This window comes from Siniperca chuatsi, linkage group LG22 (assembly GCF_020085105.1).
Source record: "Siniperca chuatsi isolate FFG_IHB_CAS linkage group LG22, ASM2008510v1, whole genome shotgun sequence".
In the NCBI taxonomy this organism is placed as follows: Eukaryota; Metazoa; Chordata; class Actinopteri; order Centrarchiformes; family Sinipercidae; genus Siniperca; species Siniperca chuatsi.
Window position 1 is genome coordinate 2,466,616 of NC_058063.1, and position 26,534 is coordinate 2,493,149.

The following is a 26,534-nucleotide window of genomic DNA, read 5'->3' on the forward strand; positions in this document are numbered from 1 at the left end:
ATGGCGTGTAGTTTGGCCAGCATCCTCCTCTCTGACACCACCGCCAGAGAGTCCAGCTCCACCCCCACAATGTCACCGGCCTTACGGATCAGTTTGTTGAGCCTGTTAGCGTCCACTACCCTCAACCTGCTGCCCCAGCATGCAACAGCATAACACTGGCCACCACAGACTCATAAAACATCCATTAAACCATTTGCATTCATTTTCTTACTCCCCCACAGTGTGTTATGCGCGTTGAAGTCTCCACACCATACCACCATACCCCGTACCTGCCCACCCACAATGACCAATGTATCAGGGCAAAACCTCTTACATGGGTCATAGTAATTAATTATTGCTAATTCATCCTTTGGCAACAACTGTTTTCCTTCTTCTTCTTTTATTTTGATTGGCGGTTGGCAACCAGCTTGCAGGTGCATTATCGCCACCTACTGGACTGGAGTGTGGAACAGTAGATTGCAGACAAAAGACAAAAAAATAGAACAAAAAAACAAAACCAAAAAACATCTGTTCTCTAACGTCGTCGGTTTGGTTTTACTGCAGTGCTGCCGACCTCGCTTTCCCACCGGATAAACAGAAATCTAAAATGACTTATATGTGAAACCATGAATTTAAAGTTAAAACTGAAATAAAACTTGTGTTTCTTTGCTAAATAATACTACTTTATTTATTATTATTTAACTGGGGAGAGACGACCACGCCCACTTAGAAGACAGGAAGTGTATACCATTTCATACCATTAGTGCTGCCTGTAATGCGTTATCTTTGTTATAGAGTATCTTCTACTATGCTTCTACTGGATTGAAAAAAGACTACATTCTTCTATCTAGGTTCAATTCATTTCAATTAAATTGGGCTTTATTGGCATGGGAAACAGATGTTAACATTGCCAAAGCATGTGTAAAATAAAAACATTCATAAACAGAAGAATTGTGATAAGTAAGATGGGATAGTAATAATAATGATAAATTGTAGACTTGCAGTTAAAATACAAATACAAAAAGTGAAAACTAAACACTAACTTTTTTTTTTTTGAGTGTGTGTGTACGTCATTCATTGTCGCTCAGGTTGTGGCATGTTGATATGTATAGGACAGCGAGATCTGACCTGTCTCCTTCTCCTAGGAGTATTTTTAATTTTGAGAATTGAACTTGTTAAAGTGAACGTTCCTTATTTCATTGAATGTTGTTCACTGTAGGAGGAAGTGCATCTCTGTCTCAGCCTCACCTGTCGAACAGTGACCGCACATTCTGTTTTCTTTTGGTTGCCAGGATTTCTTGTGTCTTCCTTTTTCCATTGCCAGTTTGTGGTCACTGAGCCTGCACTTGGTCAGGATCTGTCTCTGCTTTCCATCTCTGACAGTAGAGAGAGATTCTGCCAACTCATAATCTCTTAGGGCCAGATACCATTCTGATCTACTTTGGCTTTTAGTTTCTTCTTTCCAATGTTCCAAATAGGTTTCTTCACATTTTTAAAATAATTTGGTTTCCTCTGATTGGTGTTAGGAAAGCAGTGCTGCTGTGAGACTGGTCAGTGTGTGTCTGGGGGTCTAACTAAATTGACCGAAGAAATGTCCAATTGAATAGCGGTAATGGAAACTATGGCCAATCAGATACGGGATTTACATATTGTGGGCGGGATATATTTTTCAAAGTGGCGAATCATGATATTAGCGGTCCTTACAGAAAGACGAACTAAATGTTAATAGTGATTCTTGTTAACGAAAATACATGTTTCGATTTCACTCAAATTAAGATGTAGCAATATTAATTCGTAGTTATCAATAATGTGAGCTTTTTATTAGCCTCATAGCGAGACAAATATAGTCATTTTGAAACATATTTTATCAGGCAGTTTCGTGGACTACTGAGCCAGACACTGTTTACATGCTAACATACTGTCATTTGTTGCAAGTCAGCTATGTGTGAAAATGTTTGAATTATGTGTCTTCGAGCAAATGGTAGAAATAATGCTGCCGTGAGAATGGCAGCATTACCTCATTTTAATTGGCTGATATTTTATATTACTTCTATCTTTCGTCTTTTTGTTTAACGTTATGTCTTTGCTAGCTAAGCTGTACATCGGTTAGCTAACATTATGCTTATAACGTTAGTTAATTAGCTAATTCCATGGATGCTCTATCTGATGTTTAAAGTAATCGTTTAATTAAGGAGCTTAATAATAACACTCTGATTATTTTCTTCTACAATGGTAGTCGAGATAGAAAGCTTCTTTGGTGTGTACATGCTGTACTGCACCAATCCTAAATTCAAAGGCCGTATTTACATCGGCTTCACTGTGAACCCTGAGCGCAGGATCGGACAGCACAACGCTGGGCGGCACAGAGGGGGGGCCAAGAGGACCAGTGGAAGAGGACCATGGTATGACCTACTGTACTATACTACATGATGGACAATCTGTGTAATCACATAATCAGTGTTGTTCTGCATATCTTCCTTTGTTTTGTTCAGGGAGATGGTCTTCATTGTACATGGCTTTCCCTCTGATATTGCTGCTCTAAGGGTAAGTAAGCAAATGGTTTTAGAAGTGACTGAATATATTTTGTACCAAAGTTAATTATATTAAATGTGACTATATTACATACAAAACATGAAGAGTCATCCGTACTTACCAGATTTTTTTGTTCTTGTCAGGGTGTAAAAACCCCCGAAACAGCTTTTAGTTTTTAAAGGTGGGGTTTGTGATTCTAATCCAATACAGTATTTTTGTTCGATTCAGCGATTATCTCCTCACAGTCCGCTAGCTGTCCGTTCAGTGTGTGCGCTGAAAAAAACAACTGAGGTGTTTGTACACAGCCCTGGCTCTGTGAATGGGAAACAAACAAAGTTAGATTACTTTCTAATTTGTCAAGATCTGCTGTTGTTGTGCTGTTAGCTATAGTAGCAGGAGAGTTGTGAGCGTCGCTGTCTGGAGCTGCTGTGCTGGCTCTGGGAAACCGGGGACTTTAAACTTTAAAGCCTGTTTGCCTTGTTAGGAGCTCAGGAACCTTACTTGTGTTTCGACCAGAGGACCAAAGCTCCTCAGACATAGCTCCTAACCCTGCTCTGGGTGTAGAATCTTCCGAATCTGAATGTTGTCTACTAAACGCTATAGGCGCTTCTATCAGTATAAAGACTGGCTGGACAGTTATTGTAATGTTCACTTTCGTTAAAAAGTCGTTGTCGGTTTCCCTCTACAAAGAGCGAGATAAATAGAGAGAGAGTTGTTGGTGGTTGAGAGGACAAGGTGAAGTGAATGTGAGAAACAACACTTTATTAGCTGACTGAAATCCAGAATAAAGAGTATCTGTGGGTTTATTTTAAAACATAAAAAGTACTGACACATGTTAAATAACTTATCAAATGTTTAATCCCAATTTAGTACTGTGTTTTCTGTCTTGAGTCAATTCAGTTTCAGATTATGTTCCTTAAACATTCAGTTCCTGGTGTCATTTTTCTTATTCTGCTCATTTGTCATATACATTTGTTTGATGAAAAACTGTCAATTTATTCCATTATTTTCATGTATATATTGGTCTTAAATTCTGTTCCAGGTATTATTAAAAAGCCCTTGTGTCCTAAGTGAATATAATTGTAGCTATCATCATTATATTTGGCAGTTTGAGTGGGCGTGGCAGCACCCTCACTCCTCCAGGCGCCTCTCCCAGGTCTCTCGACGCTCCAGGAAAGAGTCGAGCCTGCAGTTCCACTGGCGCGTAGTCTCCAACATGCTGCGGGTGGCGCCGTGGAACAGACTGCCGCTGACGGCCCGCTGGCTCAAACAGGAGTATAGGATGGACTTTGAGCCCGGTTTGCAGCCTCCGCTGCACATCCCCATTGCTTTTGGGAGTGTGAGAGCCAAGAAGAAGCTGCTGCTGCAGTCTGCAGACGAGGGGGAGGAGACAACCAGGTGTTTTCTCTGTAAAGAGCTGGTCAAGGTAGAGTCCCTTTAGATCTCAATGAGGATTTTATTCTGTTCTGTCAAGATTTGATGATACTGTGCTTTTTATTAAAGGAGTAGTTCAGCATTTTGGGAAATAACCTTAACCTGTCATAAACTGAATGTAATGTAGGGGGAGTGATGTGCTGGAAGTACACACGGATGAACAACATTGTATCCATCCACACTGTACTTCTGTACAGTGTCTCCAGCTATAGCGCTGGTTGCCAGATACAGTCAGTGAGTGCAGGTTTTGGTTTTGGTCCATGTACAGGTATGATGACACCAAACCTGGCAACCTCACTGTGACAGCAAGATGCAAGAAGCTGCACACAGTCACTGCACCTGACTGTTGTTCGTCAAGAAATAGTTCTAACACGTAACTCCACCTACAACTACAACATTTGTGTGTGAACAGATTAAACAAATTAGATACAACATGTGAATAAGTCAGATTAAAGTTGTTGTTGTTAGGTGTACTTTTTCACTTTGGACAGAGCCAGGCTAGCTGTTTCCCCATGCTTCCAGTCTTAATGCTAAGCTAGGTTAACCATGTCCTGAGTCCAGCTCTGTACTTAACACTTTTAAGATAACAAATTGATATCCACTATCTTACGTTCAGAAAGAAAGCAAGTAAGCATTCTACATGTGGCATATTACCATGTTAACTACTGGATGCCATCATGCATTTTAATTTGTGACATACCAGATAGCCCTTTTTAGTACAATCAAACCCTAGTCACTACACACTTGATATTTAGTTAGCTGTAGGCAGTAAGGTAAACTGACTGACCATACTCTCTGTCTTTTCTTTCCCTCAGGTGTCAGAAAAGCTGAGCTGTTTCCACCCATCCTGTGGAATGAGAAGTCATGTGATCTGCCTCTCCAAACACTTTCTGAAGACAGAGCCATCCCACCTCTTGCCAGTGGAGGGTGAATGTCCGGCCTGTCGTTGCTCTGTGCTGTGGGGGAGTCTCATTCGCCAAAAACATGGCTGCTTTGGAGACCTGGAGGAGATCCCACTGTCTGCATCCCAAGTAAGTTTAAAAAATTCACTAGTCAGAAAACCTGAGTAGCCATCTTAAAAGTTCCAAACAAAGGAATAGAGTTTTTGGCGCGAAAAGCCTTCCTCCACGCCCAAAACTCCGTCTACTTTGGCTAGCTGACAAAATCAACTTCACCGATGTTTTAGCCTCAGGCTAGCCCTCAAACCTCGAGCTCAACATCTTTGCGTTCTTTTATTATATTTTTCTTAGACATCTTTCTTTAAGTTTTTCTTTTTTGTTCCTGACTGCACAAGTTAACCTTGTCTAAGCAAGCCTTTGACTGTCTCAGTATTGAACTGAAGAGTTGTTTCTTTTGACTTTTATATTTTTATAACAATAAGCATTGTCATTTTTATAGCACGTTATTTCCCTTTTTAAGTTTTCATCTGGCCAACGGAATTACTCAAGCCTAGCGGATAAGTTAGCGTAGCCAGAGATATTTTATTCAACGTCACCAGGACTCGACAGAAGCCAACTTGCGACATGGGCTGCAGTGACTGCTGTGGACAAATGTGCATGTGCAAAGAACAAAGAAGCTGCGATAACAACGCAGGCAGAGGGAGTGTGACGTCATGCTCTGCTCAGGACGCCATTACACCACTACATCTTTACATAGCAAATAGTTGTTTGCTGCTATATTAATGTTCAGAATCTACAGAACCTTTAATTATTAAATATTACAAAACAATGAATAGCTCCAACGCATCTGTTGTTTGTTTATTTTCTTTATCATATAACGTTACACCTTTTAATAATCCTTAAATTATTCAGTTAGTAGGCATTTAGCTATAATTTAATCAGTAAGAAGTTGTCTGTGTGTTCGATCTATCAAAAAAAGAATTCAATCCTTTAAGAGACTGATCAATTTAATGATCGAGTTCAAATTTATTCGGTTTATTTGTTTTCCCTGTTTCCAGGGTGGTGCCCCATTGAACAAGTGTAATTATTTAATATTAAAGTAGTTGATCCCCTACAACATCCACATTTAGCTTCTGTACTAATGACCACAGCAAAACAATTTATTTTAAGAAGTGAATGTAGTTTCTGCGTTACTAATGTGCCCTCTGATCTCCCACAGAGCCACTGGGCAGATGAACTGCAGATATGACTGGACTGGATATGAGTGGAGCCTGCAAAAATGAACTTTTATTTCCTTCTTAATGAACTGTGGTGCCACATGACACTCTTTTAACCATGTCTGCTTAAGTATATATGTTTACTGTATTCAATTTGTGGGGGAAAACACTTTTTAATAAAAGATTTTTTTGTACTTTACGTGAAGCATCATTTTCTATCACAGTAATACAGCTGAAACAAGCGGAGAAACTGAATACACAGATACCGGTCTGTTAATTGAAGCTGATGTTAGTTCTGTTAGGTTATATAATTATAGCAAATACACGTCATAGGCAGGAAAAGCACAGGTGTAACTGATGATATTAATAAAGGCTTCATTCCAGTTAGGCGTAACGGTTCCAGGGTCCTGGTATTATGCGTGTTGGCTTACGGTCATGTGTTACAGTTATGTGAAATGTGTAACAATTACCAAATTGAACTCCATAAGGGCACGGTCACACATGCGCGAGTGCAGGCGAGTGACCATCGCCTGCTGAGGTGGAATTCGTATCTTGTGCTGAACGTGGGCAGTGCAGCATGTGACTCACAGGGAAATCAGTTTACTGGTTTGAGTGGTTGTGATATCACATGAGCGGTTGTTGTTTGTGTAACTGACATTACTGACCTGTTCACTGACTTTATGACTTTTCTCTACTTACGTTACTATTCCACTACATTTTTGGCATTTACCATTACCATTTAATGGCCTCTTGTGACCACAGTTCTAATACCATTCAAAGTTATACATTGTAGAGACGCTTTAATGTCTTTCTGTACATATTTCAGGTGTTTGTCCCTTTTGCCTACTGTAGTATTTAATTGAAAAATTGACTATGATTAAAGTTAACATTAAAGAAGGAGTACATATAAAAACATATCTAATGAAAAAGAATTGGTAATATGCAAAGTGTGAGGACAATTTTACTAAAAATACTTTTCTTTAAAACTTTTCTTTCACTCTCCTTTTAGCTCTGTTTTGGTCTCCACCAACTCCTGAAAAAAATATCTGTCTCTTTAGCTGCTAAATGTTCCACTACGTTCACCAGCTAGCCGCTAACCTTGTCTGTCTGCTGTTTGCTGCTGAACAGGTAATGTACAGTGGCCAATAACAAGGTTGATAATGGAGTTTGTGGGCTGCAGAACCAAAACAATGAGCTAAAATAGGCTAAAAAGCGCCGTAGAGCTATGGGGAACTGCAGAGTTGATGATAACTCTTTATGGGTTTGTCACTACAAGAGACCCCTTTCACATTACACAGTCATTTGATCCATTGTTAGTATAAAAATATTGATAAGTGCAGTTTTATCGTTGTGTAGCATTTGTATGTAGCCGTACATCTGTCTCATGTGCTCGTCCACTTCGTCTCCTCACTGTTGGACCGGGCGGGCTTGTACAGTGACCACTGGCTGAGAGGGACAGAAAACAAGGAAAAGAACAAATTTAAGCCGAGGAATGGTTGACTGCTACAATCAAAGTTCCTGTAAATAATTTTCTTTGTAAAGATCTTCACTTTTGTAGGGCCTAATGAAACTCTGTTTAGGGTTCCAAACTCTGTCGTGCCGGCCCTGCTTGGAAGATACAACAGTCCTTTTCAGTCGTCTTTCTTTTTCTAGTGTGGTTGTTACATATTTAATCATTAGTAGTAAATCCTGTAAGTCATACAGAGGACCTCCATGATGGAACCAGACTTAGTTGCTAGATTTGTGACACAACTAGAAAATCTTTGCCTTTGTATTGGTACAGCTATCGTCAGCGTTTACTCACCATTTTGGGAGCCGGCGAGCAGCAGTTGGTCACCTTGCAGCAGTAGGTGGCCAGAGTGCCGGAGATGGCCAACAGAGTGACCTGAATGACCATGTACTCAGCATAAAAGTGGGACTGGGTGCTCTGTAAGTGGGATAATATTTGCATAAATGATGTTTGGACTGAATAAAGAAAGATTAAAGAAAATAAAAGAATGAAAAGCGTGAAGACATATGATGTATGGCATTAAAATGGTACATTTTCAAGTGTAACATTTTACGTGAAATTTTAAGTGCTTCGATGGCTTACACTCTGGCACTTTCACATGTCAATTAAATGTCAGTTGACATTTCAGCTGCTTGATTCTGTTACTGTTCAACTCACATCAAGTGCTTTCATCTCGCACTTGAACTGTTTTCATCTCATACTCTTCAAATGAGGGTTCTGCTTTCAGTGCTTACATCTCAGTTGATATTTCAAAATGTATCAGATTTGATAGGTAAACTGTAAGAAATGAAAGGATAATTCTGTTTTGTTATAATTTGGATCTTATTCTTGTAGTTTTGGTCACCATTCTGTCAGTAAAACATTTAAAATGTGAGATGTGATAGTATAATAGTATAATGAGAACCTAAAGTCACTCATTCACTTATAATGAAATGAACACAACATTCTTAAAATCATAACAGTGAATTACTGTTGCTTCCTCTTCATGTGCCAGATTTTAAAGGTAACTTTGAATGTACAGTATGTAAAAAAGATTGGAATACATTGTGTTATAACCCATCACTAAACAGCAACACAATTTCATTATTTACCTTATCCAACTCTAAAACATGAAGATATTGTTCTCATAAAGAGCAAACAGTTATACCTCACCTCAATCAAATAGCAGGTTTCGCCATAATGGAGTGTGGCGTTGTCATAGAAATAATTGTGGCAGTAAGAGGGCAAACGATCCATATTCAACAGAGTACAGATTATGTTGAAGATGGAGGCGCCACAGGCCACGATCTCCATCCCCAAACAGGCCCTCAGCTGACAGACAGAAAAAACAGGAGATACAACTTTAAAAAATCAGTTTTCTTTAAAATGACTTGTTTGGTTCTACAAGACATTTACAGAAGTAAATTCACAACTATTTAGAATTGTCACTGCTGGATTGGCATGTTAGGGACCCAGGGCAAATTTGCTATTGCACGCAGCCCAGCATCACTCTCATCTGCAGCTGATGAATTTTCCCCCGTGTATCGAGCTTCTCTTCCCTGGTCCTTTACTAAATGATCCTAGTCTATTCCTGCCAGCCATGTCTGCTTGTATTCGCTGAATCTGTCCACAATTGGACAAGTCCATTGATGGGGTCAGTGGACTTGTGTAACAACCGGCTCTCCCAGTGACTCATCTCACTCATCTTATAGAGGAAGTGGCAGAGACGGAGAGCACTTCTTTTTTTTTTTTTGAGGCAACAGAGTCTTAATTTCTCATGGCAGACATTTTGATATGTTCTGGTAGTTTCTCCTTGCTGTTCTGAAGGCAGCAGGCCTGGATCTGTATTTGGTAGTTGTTATTATATTTTGCTTATTGGTGATCATTTTGGCGTCTCCTCTCTAGCCAGGTAACTCACCGTTGGCAGATGAAGGTTCTGTGCAGCTATAGCTACACTCCCAGCTAGTATCACCTGTGGAGAGAGCACAAAGTTTGGAAGTTCACCAGTTCGCGGCACACTCACAAAAAGCTAAAAAATGCCTGCTGTGGGGAAAATTACAAACAATGACAGTCCCAACATTTTGACCAGTAGGAATGAAAAAGTCTGAAAGGCAACTGTACCACATTCTGAGAGCTGTTGATTAGGAGTGAGTGATATGGATAAAATCCACTATCAAGGTATATGTAATTTTATATCATGATATGGATACTCAGTTGATTAAGTGTTCATGAAGAAAATAGCCTGACGAGAATATTATTAGTATAGGCCTACCTGTCATGATAAAACAGTTTATATTGGCCTCTGTGGCTCTGGAGGAGCTTTGTCTGAGAAAATAACCCTGTTGATATGTATTGGTTCGTCACTGCAACGACAACAATAGCTACTTTTCCTGGGGCTCAGATAAATATATTTACAATACAATGTGTAGCTCTCTTAATCACTATCACATCTTTTAAGAGCCAAACAAGTCCCATATTTAGCTGCTCCATTTTATTAAAAGTGTAAAAAGAATGAGTCTTAATTTAAAAAATGTGCTGTATTCCTTTCTGCAGTCAAAAAACCTGGTAATGAATTGCATGCCACCATCGCTCGACACCAGACTGTCCTCTGTACTAAACTAGTACTAAATGCGGGCAATAAATATGACCCTCAGAAGTTTGCCTAGTAAAATAATGATGTCTGTAAAGTCTGAACAGTTTTCTAGAAAGTACCTTTGTAGTTCTAGTTATAATGATATCTCTTAAAAAAGACAGAACAGAGCGGTGCACCCGGTATTTACTGTGGCTCCTGTTGCTCTACGTGAGCGGCTTTGTTCTGCGCTACCTGTAACCTACGCATGGACAGTATGTGACAACAGCATCAGGGTTATATGAGCTTCGTCTGACAACTTTCTAATTGAAAGCCTGCGTTACAAACTGGAAGTGTGGACTTTGACAGATGAGTTTTTACCATTCAGATGGTGACGGTGCCACTGGTTGCATTATGGGAATTGGCGGATGCAGTGTTTTTGGAGTTTGACCCACACTAGAGACTAAAAGTCAGCCTCTGCTGCTTTGATTTTGACCATTCTGTGTTCAATCTGTCTCAGACAAGTACAATACTAAATCGCTGGACTGCCCCTTTAAATACCTGAGGAATCACACTAATTCATCATGGTGGAAAAATCACATGCTGACTTTGCAACATTGCTTATGGTTAATTACTGTGTCTGTGTGTGCGTGTGTATGGTAGCACCTATTTCCTGAACAGTTGGTTACATATGTGAGATTCCAGATCTTATTGTGTTGATGTTTAATGTGCGTCGGGTGTATGCTTCATGAATTCATTTTCTGCATTTTACTCATGCTTATATTCTTGCATTTATGTCACCTATGCTCTCATGTTCATGCCTATATTTTTATTTTTTGTCTTTCAATGTAAAGCACATTGAGTTTACTTGTAATGAAATGTGCTATACAAATAAAATTGCCATTGTCATTGCCTGCAATGACCTAATGTAACCAGAGCTATTAAAGGGAGAAGATGCTATTTTATTGTCTCATATATATTTTCATATTACCCAACCCTACTGTTGATCTAAGTTATAATATTTGATTTATCCATGTGCTTACCAGCAGAGATGAAATGAAGAAAGATATGCCAGTCTTATACCTCAGGTCTTTGGCCATAAACACACTCTCACATGTGATCTGAAACACACTCAGGCCAATCTGAGTGATCTGGGACAGCAGAGAGAATACTTTCTATTAAGATCGCAAGGTAAGCCCTGGTAAGTGTAGTTCTAAACACTCACTCACGCATACACACACACACACACACACACACACTGACACACACTGTACCCCAAGAGCTTTAGGTTCAGCCTCCAGGTACTTCTGTTTCCTGTGGACGTCTCTCTGGAAGGTGACTGTGACCAGAGGACTCTGAGCAAGGCTGGTGCCTTCCTCCGCAGCTGCTGCTTCATCTGAGACAGCTGAGCAGAAACAGTGCGATGGAAAAGAGATGTGCAGCGGAAGTCAGTTAGTCAGGCAGAACACAACATCTGGATTCCATCTCTTTGGACAAACAACATGGATCCTCATGGGCAGTTCCCTCACTGTTAACTCAAAGCTATGCAATAATGTATCAACAAAGCGTCTTTTTACCTGCCATGCTCACTATCAGTCCGCTAGAAGTTCACGAACAGATGCCTTCCCTTTTTGTACGTCTTTCTGGAGCGATCCCAGTCTGCAGGTCGGACGTTTTGCGACGACTTTCTGGATCTGGGTGATCGAGGTCCGCCCCGCGTCTGTCACTGCAACATGACTCCTGCTGCACATTCCTTTTAGTCCCCAGGCCAGCTGTTTCAAACGGGGAGCAGGGTTGGCCAAATGCTGCCTAACTACCATCACTTCCACGTCTCCCAGCATTTGCTGTCATTTAGCACAAACAGCTGCTCTAAAGCACTTATCGGACCAGATATTGTAATTTGTTCAACATGATACAGCGGATACATATTTCCCTTATAATAACCGTACCTCTTCTTAATTCATGCGAAACTCACTTCGAATTATTTCACATTAATAAACTATGAATTACCAAATGAGAATGATAAAGGAATATGGAATACAGTTATGTTATATATGAAGGGAACAAATATAATTGAATTAATCTGGTTGAATAGATAACATGATAGATATGGACTAATGAATTGTAGTGTGAGTTAATGAATTGTAAGCCAGGCACTGAAAAACTGAACCAGATGTCCATAATGGCATAATGTAAAGCATTGTTTTTTGAGAGAGAACGAAAAGAAATGTTATTGCTTAATTCTCAGAAACAGGGTGTGTGTTTTGGTGTGTTTTCCTAGTTGTATCAGTGGCTTGTCTAACTTTACATAGGTGTAATTTTATGTAATTGTAATTTGTGATGTAGGTTTTTGTATTTAAATAAAATTATTACAAATAATTAAATAAATAAGAAACTATTACTGTGTAAATCATGCACAAAGGGTATACCAAATCCACTCATTAGCTTCTATTTAACAACAAAAACCCATGTTACTAATTGAACTTTAAGAAACATGTTAAGCCAGTTATTCAGTCCTGTTATTTTCATCTAGGAAACATTGCCAACCCTTCTTGTCTGTCTAACAGCTGGAACAAATCATCTATTGTTTTGTCTCCTCTCATAATGAGTACTGTGACAGACTGCAGTCTAAAGCCAAGCAGCTACAGCATGATTGCAGTTAGATCAAAATGTATTTATTTTTGCTGTCCTGGGGTCTGTTACGCCAAATTTGCAACACGAGATCATTTCTTAATTTCTCATTTTGACACATTTCGCTAATCACAACAAAAGCCACACTTGCAACCCCAAGTACGGTCATGTGACTCGCAAATTTCTCTGCAATTTGTGAATGGCAGTCTTCTGTGAAACGTGGCTCTGACCCTATTTGCCATCTGTGTGTGAGCAGTGCTCGCGAATCACTTTTGTGAAACGGCCATTTGCTCCTGGATTATTGAGATCAGCAAAGTGTTTTCAGTGTCATCTCAGGCTTATTGACTGTATTCTCAGAGGCGTTTTATTGATGCACCATTGCCCTGATTTTAACTTATCTTTATTATTAAATTATTAAACTTATCACGTTTTGCTTGTCTTTGATTTAAATATTTATTCAAATGCTTTTTATTCTTTTTTTGTTTTTATTTTTAAACTCGGAAGCACTTTGTAATCCTTTTTTTAGAAAATGCTTCATAAATGATAAATTACTTACTTGATCTTTGCTACTTATGATGGTGATAGGCAAGTACAAGGGCTGAGTGCAGTGCACCCTCCTCATACCTCAAAACTCTTAGCAGATATAAACCTTTATTTGAGCTTCAGAAACTCTCAGTGTTTACATGGGGACATTACATTTTCAGTGCAAATTCTAAATCTTCCTTAGTAAAACAGGATAAATAAATGAATGTGTGAGCTTCAGTTGTGAAAAAAGAACGTAAGGAGCAATACTACAATTTACAAATACTCTTTTGTGCACTCTGTGTAATATACAAGGGCGTTTTCTTACTAAAGTCTCTGCAGTCAAAGATGAAAGTATATATATATAAAATTATAAGGTAGGGTTAGTGCATTAAGGGTTATAGTACATAGAAATGTATTTGTTTTGTTATACTAGAAAGCACAGTAACCAATTTTATCATATCTGCTATTTGCTAGATTTATTTAAATGTATAAGAAGACTAGGCATATATATATATATATATATATATATATATATATATATATATATATATATATATATATATATATGTATATATGTATATATATATATATATATTTGTTCTAACATCCGCAAGCAGCTACTGCATTCCCAGCTAGAGATTGATGAGGTACGACAAACATGCTTCGGCAAGGGGGAGCCAGGATGACAGGTCAGGGGGGAGATATCATCATCATCATCCCCACACTCTGAGATTGGGTACCAAGCACCACTAACAAGCCCTTACGGCACAGACTCACTTAACACAAGGGCGACTGACCTGAGATTAAAGATCATGACCAAGCTGGACCCCCAATTACAACGATCACGACTGTGCCAAGGCTGAGTGACAAACTGCCCTCTGAAAGTCTGCTAGAAGATGTCAATGCAGCACTACATACTATCTCTACTAAGACCATAACTGAGACCAATGAGCTGATATATGCCACAGCAACAGTGATCCTAGAGATGCTTGGCTACAAGATGAACACCCACAGCCACAAACAGCATTATCGCCCATAGAGGAGAAGGCTAGAGGCCTGGTGGAGCAACCATCAGTCACCTCTTCTACATGGATGACATCAAGCTGTATGCCAGGAATGAACGAGACATCAACTCACTGATCCACACTACCAGGATCCACAGCAACAACATCGGAATGTCGTTCAGACTGGACAGGTGCGGTCGGATGGTATCATAAAGAGGGTAAATGATCAGAACCGGGGGGGTTCAACTACCAGAAGGCAACACTGCAGGCAAACGGAAACCATGAGGAGGCAGCAAGGCAGTCAGCCACAGCCAAACACCTACACAGAGTAAGGCAGGTCCTGAAAAGTCAGCTGAATGGGAAGAACAAGATCCGAGCCATCAACACATACGGCCTGCCAGTCATCAGATACCCCGCTGGTATAATAAACTGGCCAGAGATAGAGCCATAACCAAGTGGCTGGCTTAGTGCACAGGGACATCTGCCATGAGTATGGGCTGGAAGTACCAAGGTCAAAGAGGAAGACACCTCCTAAGGTAGTGAATGACCGGGCTAAGAGTCTGTGGGACTTCCAGATCCAGACTGACTGACTGGTGATGGCTGACCAACCGGACATCGTGTTGATCGACAAACAGCAGAAGAAGGCAGCGGTGATAGAAGTAGCAATCCCAAGCGACAGCAACATCTAGAAGAAGGAACATGAGAAGCTCGAAAAATACCACGGGCTGAAAGAGGAGCCAGAGATGTGGAGAGTAAAAGCAACAGGGGTGCCAGTGGTAATCGGGGCACTGGGGGCTGTGACCCCCAAACTGAGAGGGTGGCTCCAGCAGATTCCAAGTACAACATCTGAAGTCTCTGTCCAGCTAAGATACTGCGCAGAACCCTCAAACTCCCAGGCCCATGTATATATATATATATATATATATATATATATATATATATATATATATATATATATATATATATATATATATATATATATACTGTGTGTGTGTGTGTGCCATTTTCTGCATATATATAATTTTATTTAATTCATTGTGTCACCCCCACTTCTGAAACCAAACCTACGCCCTTGGTAATATATAAAATATATTATCGGCTTAGTATGCTTCTTTCTTATTATGATTATATGCTGTATATACAGTACATACTGTACATATGAATATCTATACTGTACTGTTTGACATATAAACTGATAGTATGTATTGTAAGTACAATCTTAATCTACAAACACTCTCCTAGTTACTGTAACTGCTGTGTAACTGACACATTAATATCTCCCTCTGAAATGTAGCGTAGTAGAAGTATACAGTAGGTTAAATGGAAATAATCAGTGAGTAAAATATTTAGTGATCTTAAGATTGACTACTAAAGACAAATCAAACATCTGCTGTGGAGGCTGCAGATCAAACACACACACATTTAGAAATACATCAGGCTTTATTGGCACAGGAAGTTAACAGCTAAAAGTGCTCACACACCGTGGATAACTGTACATATAGTAAGGTCCCTCATTTCTGTTCACTTCCTAACTTCACAGCATCACCTGATGGATGAAATTTGGAACTGCAGCTGTGAGCAGCTGGTCTGATCCTTCAAATCAATTACTGTACAATTCTACAACTACTACTCTTTAAACCTACTGCAGAAGCTGACAGTCACTGAGGGACATTTACACAGGGACGGACTGAATCGATAACATCACATCCAGACAGCCTACTCCTCCTGCCATGCCACTTTTTACTGTATCAACACAAGCACAGCGAGTATTACTAAAGGTAAATCTAGCATACTTTTCAGAATTCTTAAAGGTTCAGTTCACACACACACAAAAACAAAACATTTTCTCACCTACCTCTGGTGGTATTTAACTATGTTTGGTTTGGTTTTATTTGTCTAGGTTCTGAGATATCTGCCTTTGAGATTTCTGCTTCCACCCCAAAACATTGGAGGTGTACAGCATTGAAAAATTATTTTTGAAAAACTCATCAGCAGCTTGTTTTTCCAGAAACAACGTCACGGTTACTCTGATAAAATAGGAGAATATAAGAAATAGGAGTCACTATTCAGTTTTCAGATGTAATTTTTCAATGCTTTGAGAAGCACAAATGAAATTCCATTCACCTTCATTGTATTAAAGTATCAAAACCTGAGCACATAAAACTGAAACCACCTGCATGGCCAGATACCACTAGAGGTATGGGAGAAAATGTGTGTCTTTAAAATTTGGGTAAACTGACCCTTAAACATGAAGCTAGGATTTGGGGATTAGAAAAAATGCGATATGATCGAAAGCAACAAAACAGCTACTAAATGGACATTTTGATGGGATTGTTTTCTAAACAGTATAATGTTTCTTTGTTATGTCCACTTAGGTGCATTAATGCACAACACAATCAGTCTGTCAGTTTTGCATATTTAAAAGGACCAGTTCGACATTTGGGGAAATACGCTTTTTTGCTTTCTTGTCGCGTTAGATAAGATCCATACCGCTCTCATATCTGTCCATTATATGTGCAGCTAGAGCCAGGAGACAGTTATCTTAGCTTAGCATAAAGACAGGGGAAACAGCTAAAAAGCAAATGAACCTTTTTCCCAAAATTTTGAACTATTCCTTTAAGGCAGTATAGAGTAGACTTGGTGGGGGAGGAGAGATGGACTCCTGAGATGTGATGAATGTATAAACCATTAAAAATCTAATCAGGATCAGACTAAACTCATTACTGACCCACATGGATTGTCCATCCCTGTATATATTTATGAAAACACAGCATAAGCTACAGTATGAAAAAGACAAAGGTAATTAGTTGGGACAGCAATCAGTGCAATTATTGTTGACCAGGTAGGACAAACAACTATATTATTTTCCCTTTGTGCTTATTAATGATGCAAACACACTCAGTATAATCACCTGTAAAGTTAGTGATTAGATTACTTCCCTTCTATTTAAAAAATAAAATCCCTGGATGACAGAATACACAAGATCTGATTCAAATTAATAACAAAACACTTAAACACACAATCCTACAAAAATGAAGAGAAATTTAAATGGAATTTATCCTGTATTTGCTGAGACAAGCTGTGTATAATTTAGATAGAACACATGGTAAAATCTGACTTAACTTTATTTTACTTCACGTATCCACTGCTCAGTGAGAGTATAATGTGACTTTAGACTGATAAAAGGAGTCAATGTTAACCTCTTGTTAAAAACTGAATATAGAATGACATAATTATCACAGTACTTACCACTAATACACTGGCTGTCTATGGGAAAAAAATAACCTGAACTGATTCTAATGAGACATTTTGGTCAGTTTTTACAAGAATCTATGAAGATGTCAGTCTGTATAGACGTGTCATTATTAACATCATCATTTTTAGTGTCCCAAGATGGAGCTCTAATTGGCCAGTCATCCGCCAACACATAATAGTTGGCCAATAATGCAATTATTAATTCAGCATTTAAAGACAGAATAGAGGGATTCATCTGCAAATTGAATTATCTTTTTATCATTAATTTCTTACTTTGAATTTATCAATACAACTTTTAAATGCTAATTTGATTAATCAATTTATAATAGCATTTAAATGGGCCAATTTATTAATTGCTTACAATCAATCACTTCTAAGATCTACACTTATTCCAGTGGCACACTCCAGCCTCTATAACTGGGACTTTAACAGTAAATTATGTAAACCAAGACATAAAAGGACAGAAAAATGGGAGGTTTTAGTGGAAGTGCCCTTTAGCCCCTGAGAAAGATCACAGCCTCACTGACTTTGGTGTATAATGGGAGTGACCTCTGCCCAGCCTCCCTCACAGAGACTGGTAGCCATCGGCCCTCCTCCTGCGGCCCAGCAGGTAGGCTACCACCACGATGACAATGAGCACCAGCAACGTCACTCCCACAGCAATAGCAACGCGGTAGTCAGGCTGGTCAGCAGCACAGGGGTCAGCTGGAAAACACACACACACACACACACATCAGATTTAATTCTGACAACCAATAAAACCCTATGCAATACTAAATTGCATGCATCTAATGTCATCAACACAAAAATCCAAAATTCAAAATCCTCATAACTTCAGTAATTATACATATTACAGTCATATAAACTATTATTTGTTTAATGTATTAAGAAGTGCAAATGTCAGTAAACTAATGAAGTCATCAATCATTAGCTCCATTTGAAAGGTGACATTTTGCAAAGGTTTCTTTACTTTTATTTACTCTGTATGGAAGTCTATGACTGCCAATATTATAAACTAATTTAATAAAATTTCAATTTCAATGTCCATTTGTGTGCTCATGACTACCAAAATTAAAATTAAAATCAAGACTCCAATTAAAGTTTTTTTCAAAATGGCAGGATTCTCACAGGCATCTTTTGTGAGATGTTTCAACCATTATATTATTGACCTTTATGTAAGTGACCATAAAAAGGCAATTTCAATTGAATTAAAATGACCTCAAATCAAGTTTAGTTTAAATGCAAAAGTCCAGTTTGCAATTTCATTTTCAAGTTTAGGTTGCACATTGTCTGACACTTTGAAAATGAAAATTATCTTTCATTTACAATGTCATTATCATTATGGCAATGTTATGCTTAGGAGTACATTGAAAATTATATGGTAATGGAGTTTTCATTTTCATTTTGGCACTAATTATTCATTTGACATTAAATTGAAAATGGAATTTAAAATTGGAATCTCACTGAGTATGCCCGGTTCAAATTTCCACAAATCCCAACATGTATTGTATTATGGAAACTTAAAATTATTCAGATCTGTAATTTGCAAACCAATCCACTTGTGTGCAAATTAGATGCTAGTCTATCAAGAGCAAAGTGGCACATATTTATTATCGGTACAAAAAAAGGCTCAAGGCAAAAGCATGCGTAAGCCCTTTTTTTGCATACTAATGTAAACATCGCATCAGCGACAGGCTGCTGGTACTGGTGAAACCTGCTATTCCTGGTCTGCAGGTGGCTGGTGATACATTCTACCGAGCGCGTTAACACACAGTTCAACAGAACATGCACAACTGTCTTACTCAACTGACACCCATGTAACTAAACTGTGATTACAGACCTCAGTAATGATTATCATTGAGTAATTAATGACTAAATAGTATTTTACACTAGTAGCTAGTGGAGGCAGAGCTAATTTTAAGCTAATATACTTTTGGGTAGTTTAATATCTAACAATGCAATGGATTTTTATAAGATGATCATACATTTTGTTTGTAAAATATTATTCAGCAAAGTAACTATAGCTGTCAGACAAGTGTAGTGGAGTAAAAAGTAAAATATTCCCTCTGAAATGTAGTGGAGTAGCGTAAAATGGAACTATTTAGATACAGAACTTGAGTAAATTTACTTTCCACAACTGTGGATAATTATGATGATGATGATGAAATTTGATCCCAGGCCTTCTTGCTGTAAGGACATAGTCCAATAATTCAAGCATAGACTGTTAACTGATTTTTTAAATGTGACTCATGCGCAATGTAGATCATAACAAGGGAACCATGAGCGACACTGACCGGTTTCACTTAAGTGAAATGTGTTACAGACATTTATTTTAATATGCTTCCATGTATTCCACTGAATTTTGACCATCTATGATTTGTTTCAAGAAATGTTCAAAAATGTTTCGCTCAGTACAATAACGTTTTGTGAGACTGTGTCACAATCAGCACAAACGGTTGATTAATCTAACTTGAAATTCTACAACTTGGTCAGAGACATCACTTTGAAAATATAGTACTTACATAGCCCTAATTTGAGACTTCATGTGAAGAAATTCTAATCCTTGCTGTACTGTGATATCAGTGAAGAATCTCAAGCCCTCTGTGCTTTGCAGGGCAGTCAGGGAGCTCGGTGCTTTCTTGCGGCTTTATGGTTAGTGTTGACTGCTGCAGTGGTTTAGCACTCGTTAGCTATCACTTCTCAGTCATACAATATGTCTAGTGCTGTAGATGATGCGCTTTTCTTTTCAACTATGGCTGCTACTAGTGCTCATGCTAACTAGTTTTTCTATTTATTCAGTGATCAAGAGAAAAATGTTTAGAAATTACTCATAGTAAAAGTTACCAGTCTATCTAATTATAATTAATGACTTATTAGTGGAAGTAACTAAATACACTTTTAGTTACGTTTTTAGCTAAGTACATTTTTTAGGTACCTGTACTTTACTTGAATATTTCTATTTTAGGCTACTTTCTACTTCTCCTTCACTACATATATGGTCCGTTTTTTAAATATTGTACTTTTTACTCCACTAAATTTATTTTAGAACTGTGGCAACTAGTTACCTTGCAGATTTAGGTTTTACATACAAAACATGTGATCACTTTATAAAAAAGATGCATTATTATACTTTAAACTGCTCAATACAACTACATTACTCTACTGTACTTTATTATATACTGTTTAATATAAGTCATATAAAATTATAACACTCTGAAAGGAGCCATTATGGATAATGAGTACTTTTACTTTTGATACTTTATATACATTGCTGCTAATACTTCTGTACTTTTACTTATATATAATAATAATAATAATAATATAATTAATTAATATAATTTTGAATGCAGGACTTTTACTTGTAAACATGTATTGATGAGAAGCTCTCATTGAGCCAAAAATGCTCCCTGATGAATCTTTCTTCATGAAGACACTTACGAGAGCCAAAGTCGTTGCTCTTGGTCAGATTGAAGGCCTGCATCCTGTCTTGATTGACATCCAGGTACAGTCCGTTCCCCATGTAGAGTGATTCGCCCTTGCAGGAGTAGGAGTGTCCGACCTTTGCAGTGAAGAGCTGCACTGACTTGTTGTTGGCACTGTACTGACTGTTACCTGGAACAGTGAAACAAAGCAATGCTCATGTCCTTTCAGGGCATAGTCATGATTCCCATAACAACAAATGCTGATGATCAGATATGGAACCAAACTTGTTAGACTGCACTGCACTGAAAGTCGATTGGTTGTTACTGGGATCATATGCTTAACAGTAATTCCACAGATTATGTCTATAGATACAGTAGTTGAACAGACACACACACACACACAAACAAGGAAGTTGTTGGCTCTCGAATGCTTCTTATCAATGTCAATATTTGCCCGTTTTGTGCAGCCCCCACCTGCAGCTGAAATATCATGCACGTGCAGTGACCCAATAAAAACAGTCTAAAGTTTAATCGATAAAATGGCAGTAAATCATGTGCAGAGACTGGAAAAAAATGTGGAATAAAATAAAATTCCCTACTTACCTCCTTTGCTGAAGGGGTAGGAGAGGACAAAAGACAGAGCATCAACGTAGACAGTATTATCAGCAGTGCTCTGAGGAAAACAAAGAAAATTATTTTTTATTATTATTAGTCTTATTACTATTATTATTCCTATTATTATTCTATGTGGAATTTGCATTGTGCTACTGTATGCTCTCTCTCTCTCTCTCTCTCTCTCTCTCTCTCTCTCTCTCTCTCTCTCTCTCTCCACTCTCTCAACCTAACCGGCTGCGGCGGCAGATAGCCGCCCACCCTGAGTCTGGTTCTGCTCGAGGTTTTTCCTTGCCACTGTCGCCAAGTGCTTGCTCATGGTGGGATTTGTTGGGTCTCTGTAAATAATATCATAAAGAGTCCGGTCTACACCTGCTCTATAGGAAAAGTGCAATGAGATAACTTCTGTTATGAATTGGTGCTATAGAAATAAAATTGAATTGAAATTGAAAAAAAGTGAGATTAATTATTTAATTAATTAATTTCCAAACAATCCAACAATCTTTCTAAGAAATCTCTTCTCTACACTGGTTCACATATATGTTAACAGTATTTGTTCACAGTAGGGTTGTGTTCTGATAGCCAGGTTTTGTGATAAAATACCCTAATTTGGTAAATACACAAATCTAACCAAACCAAAGATATCAATCTTTCTCATTAGCAAAGCGCGATGTTAAGAACGTTTAGGTAGTCGTTGAACTATAAATATGTAATCAGTCAGACACAGGTTTTTTTTGTTGTCGTTCTTTGAATGTCAATCTTTGAGTTTATTTTTTAAGTTGTTTATAACTTTTGTTACTTACAGTAGTTTAGAGCTAAAGCTAAATAGCTTCGATAAAGGTTTAGAAAGGATTCAGACTCAACGAGCAGATTAGAGCTGAAGCGATCAGTTGATAGACAGAAAATTAATCAGCAACTATTTTGATAACTGATTAATAATTTCAGTCATTTTTCAAGCCAAAAGGCCAAATAGTCACTAGTTTCTGCTCTTCCACTGTGATGATTTTCTGCTTTTCTTCTTTTTTATATCTTTGTAAACTGAATATCTTTGGGTTTTGGACTGTTAGTCGGTCAAAACAAGACATTTGAAGACGTTTACCAAGCACCTTTAACACTGACAACCTGTTCACCTGGAATGTCACTTAGAAAACCACTACATGAATCACACAAGCGTCGTGGAATGAGGCAGTGTAAGGCAGTTTCCTTGTCACATGCTCTTAGAGCAGGCTTGTCAACTAAACTTCTTCCAGTTCCTATAGGAAATTACCAGTCAAACAATTTATTATTCATCAAAAGACTGAATAGGTTAATTGTGTTAATGTCACAGCATTTAATTGTTCTTTTTTTTTGTTATAATACTAAAACAGTGTGAGCAGGTCAAAGATAATGTACTGCAAAAACAAGGACTGACCTAATTGCCTCCCCTATCTCCAGCTCTCAACATTATACTTCTACGTATATTTGTGCCAAATCTTGGAAATCAAAAGTACCTTGTTGAACATGAACGTGATGAAGCCCTCTTTGAAGACAAGGGTAAGGTTGGCCTTGGTTTCCTGACAACCTCCTTCTGCTTTGGTCAACTGTGGCTGAACAATGAAGGTTCCATTGGTCTGAAAGATAACAGAGAGAAATCAGGCATCTGGGTGGCCACCTTGTATCAGAATGTTCCAGAAGGTACCATGGCAGCTACAGTGTTTCTTTAGAGAAACACTGTAGCCTTGTCATGCAGGATTGGCAATTGTCATATGACACAAAGATGACACACATCTAACCTTCCACAATCATCAAATGCACTATAATGAGGAAATCACTGCATGAAAACATTTTCTCAATTCCTGAAAATAGGATGCTGACAGTTGCATTGCTGAACGCTGAGTCAGAGGCTCGTGTAGATAGTTCTATCCATGTTGATACATTTCTAAATGGTTTACTAAATCCCTAAATGCAAGTTTAAGATTAGAATCTGCTCAAAAAAATTCTTTTCCGGGGCTCTTGCTGTGTCTATTGTGACTGATGAAATGTACCTTTGGTGTTGCCAGTCGGATCTGTAGCGCCATCTGAGCCAACAGGCAAACCACTTTTTTGTCTGTCATTAGGCTATAGTTTCCTACAGTCAGGTTAACGGGGGGAGTAGGTTTAGGAGGAGGTGGGGGTGTAGTCTTGGGGGTGGTGGTTGTAGGCTTGGGGGTGGTGGTTGTATGCTTGGGGGTGGTGGTTGTAGGCTTGGGGGGTGGTGGTTGTATGCTTGGGGTGGTGGTTGTAGGCTTGGGGGTGGTGGTTGTAGGCTTGGGGGTGGTGGTTGTAGGCTTAGGGGTGGTGGTTGTAGGCTTAGGGGTGGTGGTTGTATGCTTGGGGGTGGTGGTTGTAGGGTTGGGGGTGGTGGTCTTCTGAGTGGTGGTCTTGTGAGTGGCGGCGGTGGTTGGCAGTGAGGCACTAAATGCATCCGCAGGCGACATGGTTACAGAAGGTTTGGATTTCTTTTCATCTTCAGCCAATGACAGCGCTTCAGTCAAAAAACCAGAGAGGGAGAAAGAAATCATTTTCAATATTCATACATAAATCACTTCCCAACTTAGTTATATTCTGCTTATATTCTTCTGCTGCATTACACTACATCGAACATATTATACGTTTTTATGGCTAGCACGGGTTAGCAAGCAACTGCCTACTGACACATCTAGCAGGCTCAGAGCAGCATTATCATTGTGTCACCTGAATTTTCTCCTAATGTTTGTTGACTAAAACTGCTGATCTTTGAACTGTGAGCAGCTTAGTCCTTTAAACAAATATAGTAAAATGAGCAGACTGACAGTTTGACAGCGTGACTGTTTTTCATGTTGACATCAGCTGATGTTGCCATATGTAGGTACACAAGTACATGTTTTCAGTACACAGCTTATCTGCAGGTTCAGGCAGGGGTTACTGAAATGGCATATGGTGACTGGGCTTTAAACACACATGGCTGACTTTAAAAAAGTGTCACTTTCATGGAACTGATTGTGTTCATCTTGAGCCAGACAGACTGATAGGGGACTAGGGTTAGGGTCCGGCATAAAAGAGTAAATACAAACTATGACCTCCAGACAGTGGTCAGCATTAAGTAAACAACCACCAAAGTGGACACAAATAACTACAAACTACAAAACTACTAGAACTACAAAAGACCTAATTCTAGACCACATGATCTAAAATCTATGTATAGAGTAATTCATTTGACTTAATTGCACTTAAGTATATTACTTAAGTTACTTACTTACTAATGTTAGTTGTACTCCCAAAGAAAGCCATGGAAAACTTGCTAAAGTGGCGTAAAACTGCAAAAGCCAATATTCAACCTTCAACCCCACAGAGGCAGAGTCATCCTGTCCTCTAAAAAAACTGCCTGCTCTGCCAGCAGACATGTGACTCAGACCTGTAACACGGTCGGAAGACTGCGGAAATTTCTGTTCCCTAAACAATCCAGGAAGTCACAGTGAGGTCTCATAATAACATCAAATGTCTCATTTAAACATGCAAAGGCTTTCTGATAACCTGATAAAAGCATAAAGGCTGCACAGGCTACAATCATTTCGAGCATCCTACTTTTGACACGAGTCACTGCGTGAAGCAACACAGTTCTGTTGTGTTATAAAAGACTTACTTAATGTACTGGAGCAAAACAGTTTTTGTACAATTTAAGTAATTCACTAACTAAAAAAAACAAACCCCTCTACAGAATGTTTTTGCTTTCATTTCGACAAACTCGTCGAAATAGAAAGTGCCTTACCTGAGACAGCACAGAAGGCTAGGAAAATGAAGCCAGCAGTCCTCTTCATGGTGACAGGTTGCTGCTGCACGTCTGCGGACACCAGTTCAATATTCAGCTTCAGCGCCGCGGCTCCGCTGATAAATCCACAGAGGCGTCAAGCTGCGGGAGGCACAGGACGACCGGAAGGGTTTGATTGGTTGGTTTAAAAGCCCCCCTAATTGTGAACGAAAACTTGCAGCAAGTATTAGGTACTGTGGGGAGCCAAATAGCCTAAAACAACTGTATCCGTGTTAGATTTGTATACATATATTTAAGTAAAAGACTATTCCTTTTTTATATTTTATAGCATTCTTCATATTAATTTCATTTTATGTAAAAAAAAAAAAAATCAACGTGATTATTAGAATTTTGGAGATTCTTATTTAGTTTTCAGGTAGGTTTTCCCCCAACTCTGTGGTAAATGAATGGATATATTGATGGATTGTAATATATAAACCATTTTGAATGGGTTTTCTGCATGGATTAAGGATTTTTCAGGGGTAAAACAAAATAAGATTACAAAGTGCTGCCTAATTTGTATCTTAAAGGGGCCTGACGTTTTTACCAGTTCATTCAAATTGTACATTGCAAACTCAAACTGTAGTCTATCGAGGGGTTTTGATGGGGTTTCTGAGTCGGTTAAGGAGTTTTAAAGTTGGACCATAATGTTTTAATTAAAGTGAAAATCCAGGGTTCACTACAAATTTAACATTATTTAATTGACAATTTAATGAATCGCATATTTTTTTCTTAATATATTATATCACTTTAATTCAAACCTGGCTTTTAGTTTTCAAGATATCTCCTCGGTCAAGTGGGAATTTGAGCCAGTTAGTTGTGTTATATGAGTCGGAGGATGAGAACGGGCTAACCTACAATACATCTGCAGCAAGGTGTTATGAGTCAAATATTTTGAAGAGGCACTGTAGCGCTGTGGGGATTTTATTTTGAAAGCAGTAACCGTAAAGCGCTAAAGATTCTGTTAAACTTGACATGAAGTGAGCTCGTTACTCAGGAAACGAAAGTAATGTGACAGCAGGGAGGAACCCGTTGCCTAAAACTGGAGCGAGAGGTCGCAAGTTATTTTCCACCAGAATGAAACGAAACCTGTGCTAAACTCTGGCCTGACCGCACACACAAGACCTGCCTTGTTGGTTTGTTCATGTGATCCCCTGTTAT

At 38.6% G+C, this 26,534-nt stretch overlaps 3 protein-coding genes across 4 annotated transcripts; 1 reads left to right on the top strand and 2 right to left on the bottom strand.

The window, feature by feature from the left end:
• Positions 1-1,247: 1,247 nt before the first annotated feature.
• slx1b (SLX1 homolog B, structure-specific endonuclease subunit) lies at positions 1,248-6,260 on the top strand. Its single transcript, XM_044184948.1, has 5 exons — positions 1,248-2,381; positions 2,472-2,523; positions 3,620-3,937; positions 4,761-4,976; positions 6,064-6,260. The coding sequence occupies exons 1-5, from the start codon at positions 2,209-2,211 to the stop codon at positions 6,091-6,093; spliced, it is 789 nt and encodes a 262-aa protein (XP_044040883.1). The 5' UTR covers positions 1,248-2,208; the 3' UTR covers positions 6,094-6,260.
• Positions 5,403-13,749, bottom strand: LOC122870627. 2 transcript variants are annotated; one of them, XM_044184949.1, is made up of 7 exons: positions 11,697-13,749; positions 11,394-11,524; positions 11,163-11,270; positions 9,469-9,522; positions 8,724-8,882; positions 7,866-7,988; positions 5,403-7,507 (listed from the first exon to the last, which is right to left on the bottom strand). In XM_044184949.1, the coding sequence occupies exons 1-7, from the start codon at positions 11,701-11,703 to the stop codon at positions 7,469-7,471; spliced, it is 621 nt and encodes a 206-aa protein (XP_044040884.1). In that variant the 5' UTR covers positions 11,704-13,749; the 3' UTR covers positions 5,403-7,468. The 2 variants fall into 2 exon arrangements, with proteins under 2 accessions (XP_044040884.1, XP_044040885.1); XM_044184950.1 differs by lacking the exon at positions 11,163-11,270 and having other exon boundaries at positions 11,697-13,747.
• Positions 13,750-15,700: 1,951 nt separating this feature from the next.
• cd68 (CD68 molecule) lies at positions 15,701-25,491 on the bottom strand. Its single transcript, XM_044184951.1, has 6 exons — positions 25,335-25,491; positions 23,593-24,071; positions 23,059-23,178; positions 21,560-21,629; positions 20,973-21,146; positions 15,701-18,239 (listed from the first exon to the last, which is right to left on the bottom strand). Exons 1-6 carry the CDS (start codon positions 25,381-25,383, stop codon positions 18,100-18,102), a joined length of 1,032 nt encoding a protein of 343 aa, XP_044040886.1. The 5' UTR covers positions 25,384-25,491; the 3' UTR covers positions 15,701-18,099.
• Between the last annotated feature and the right edge of the window lie 1,043 nt (positions 25,492-26,534).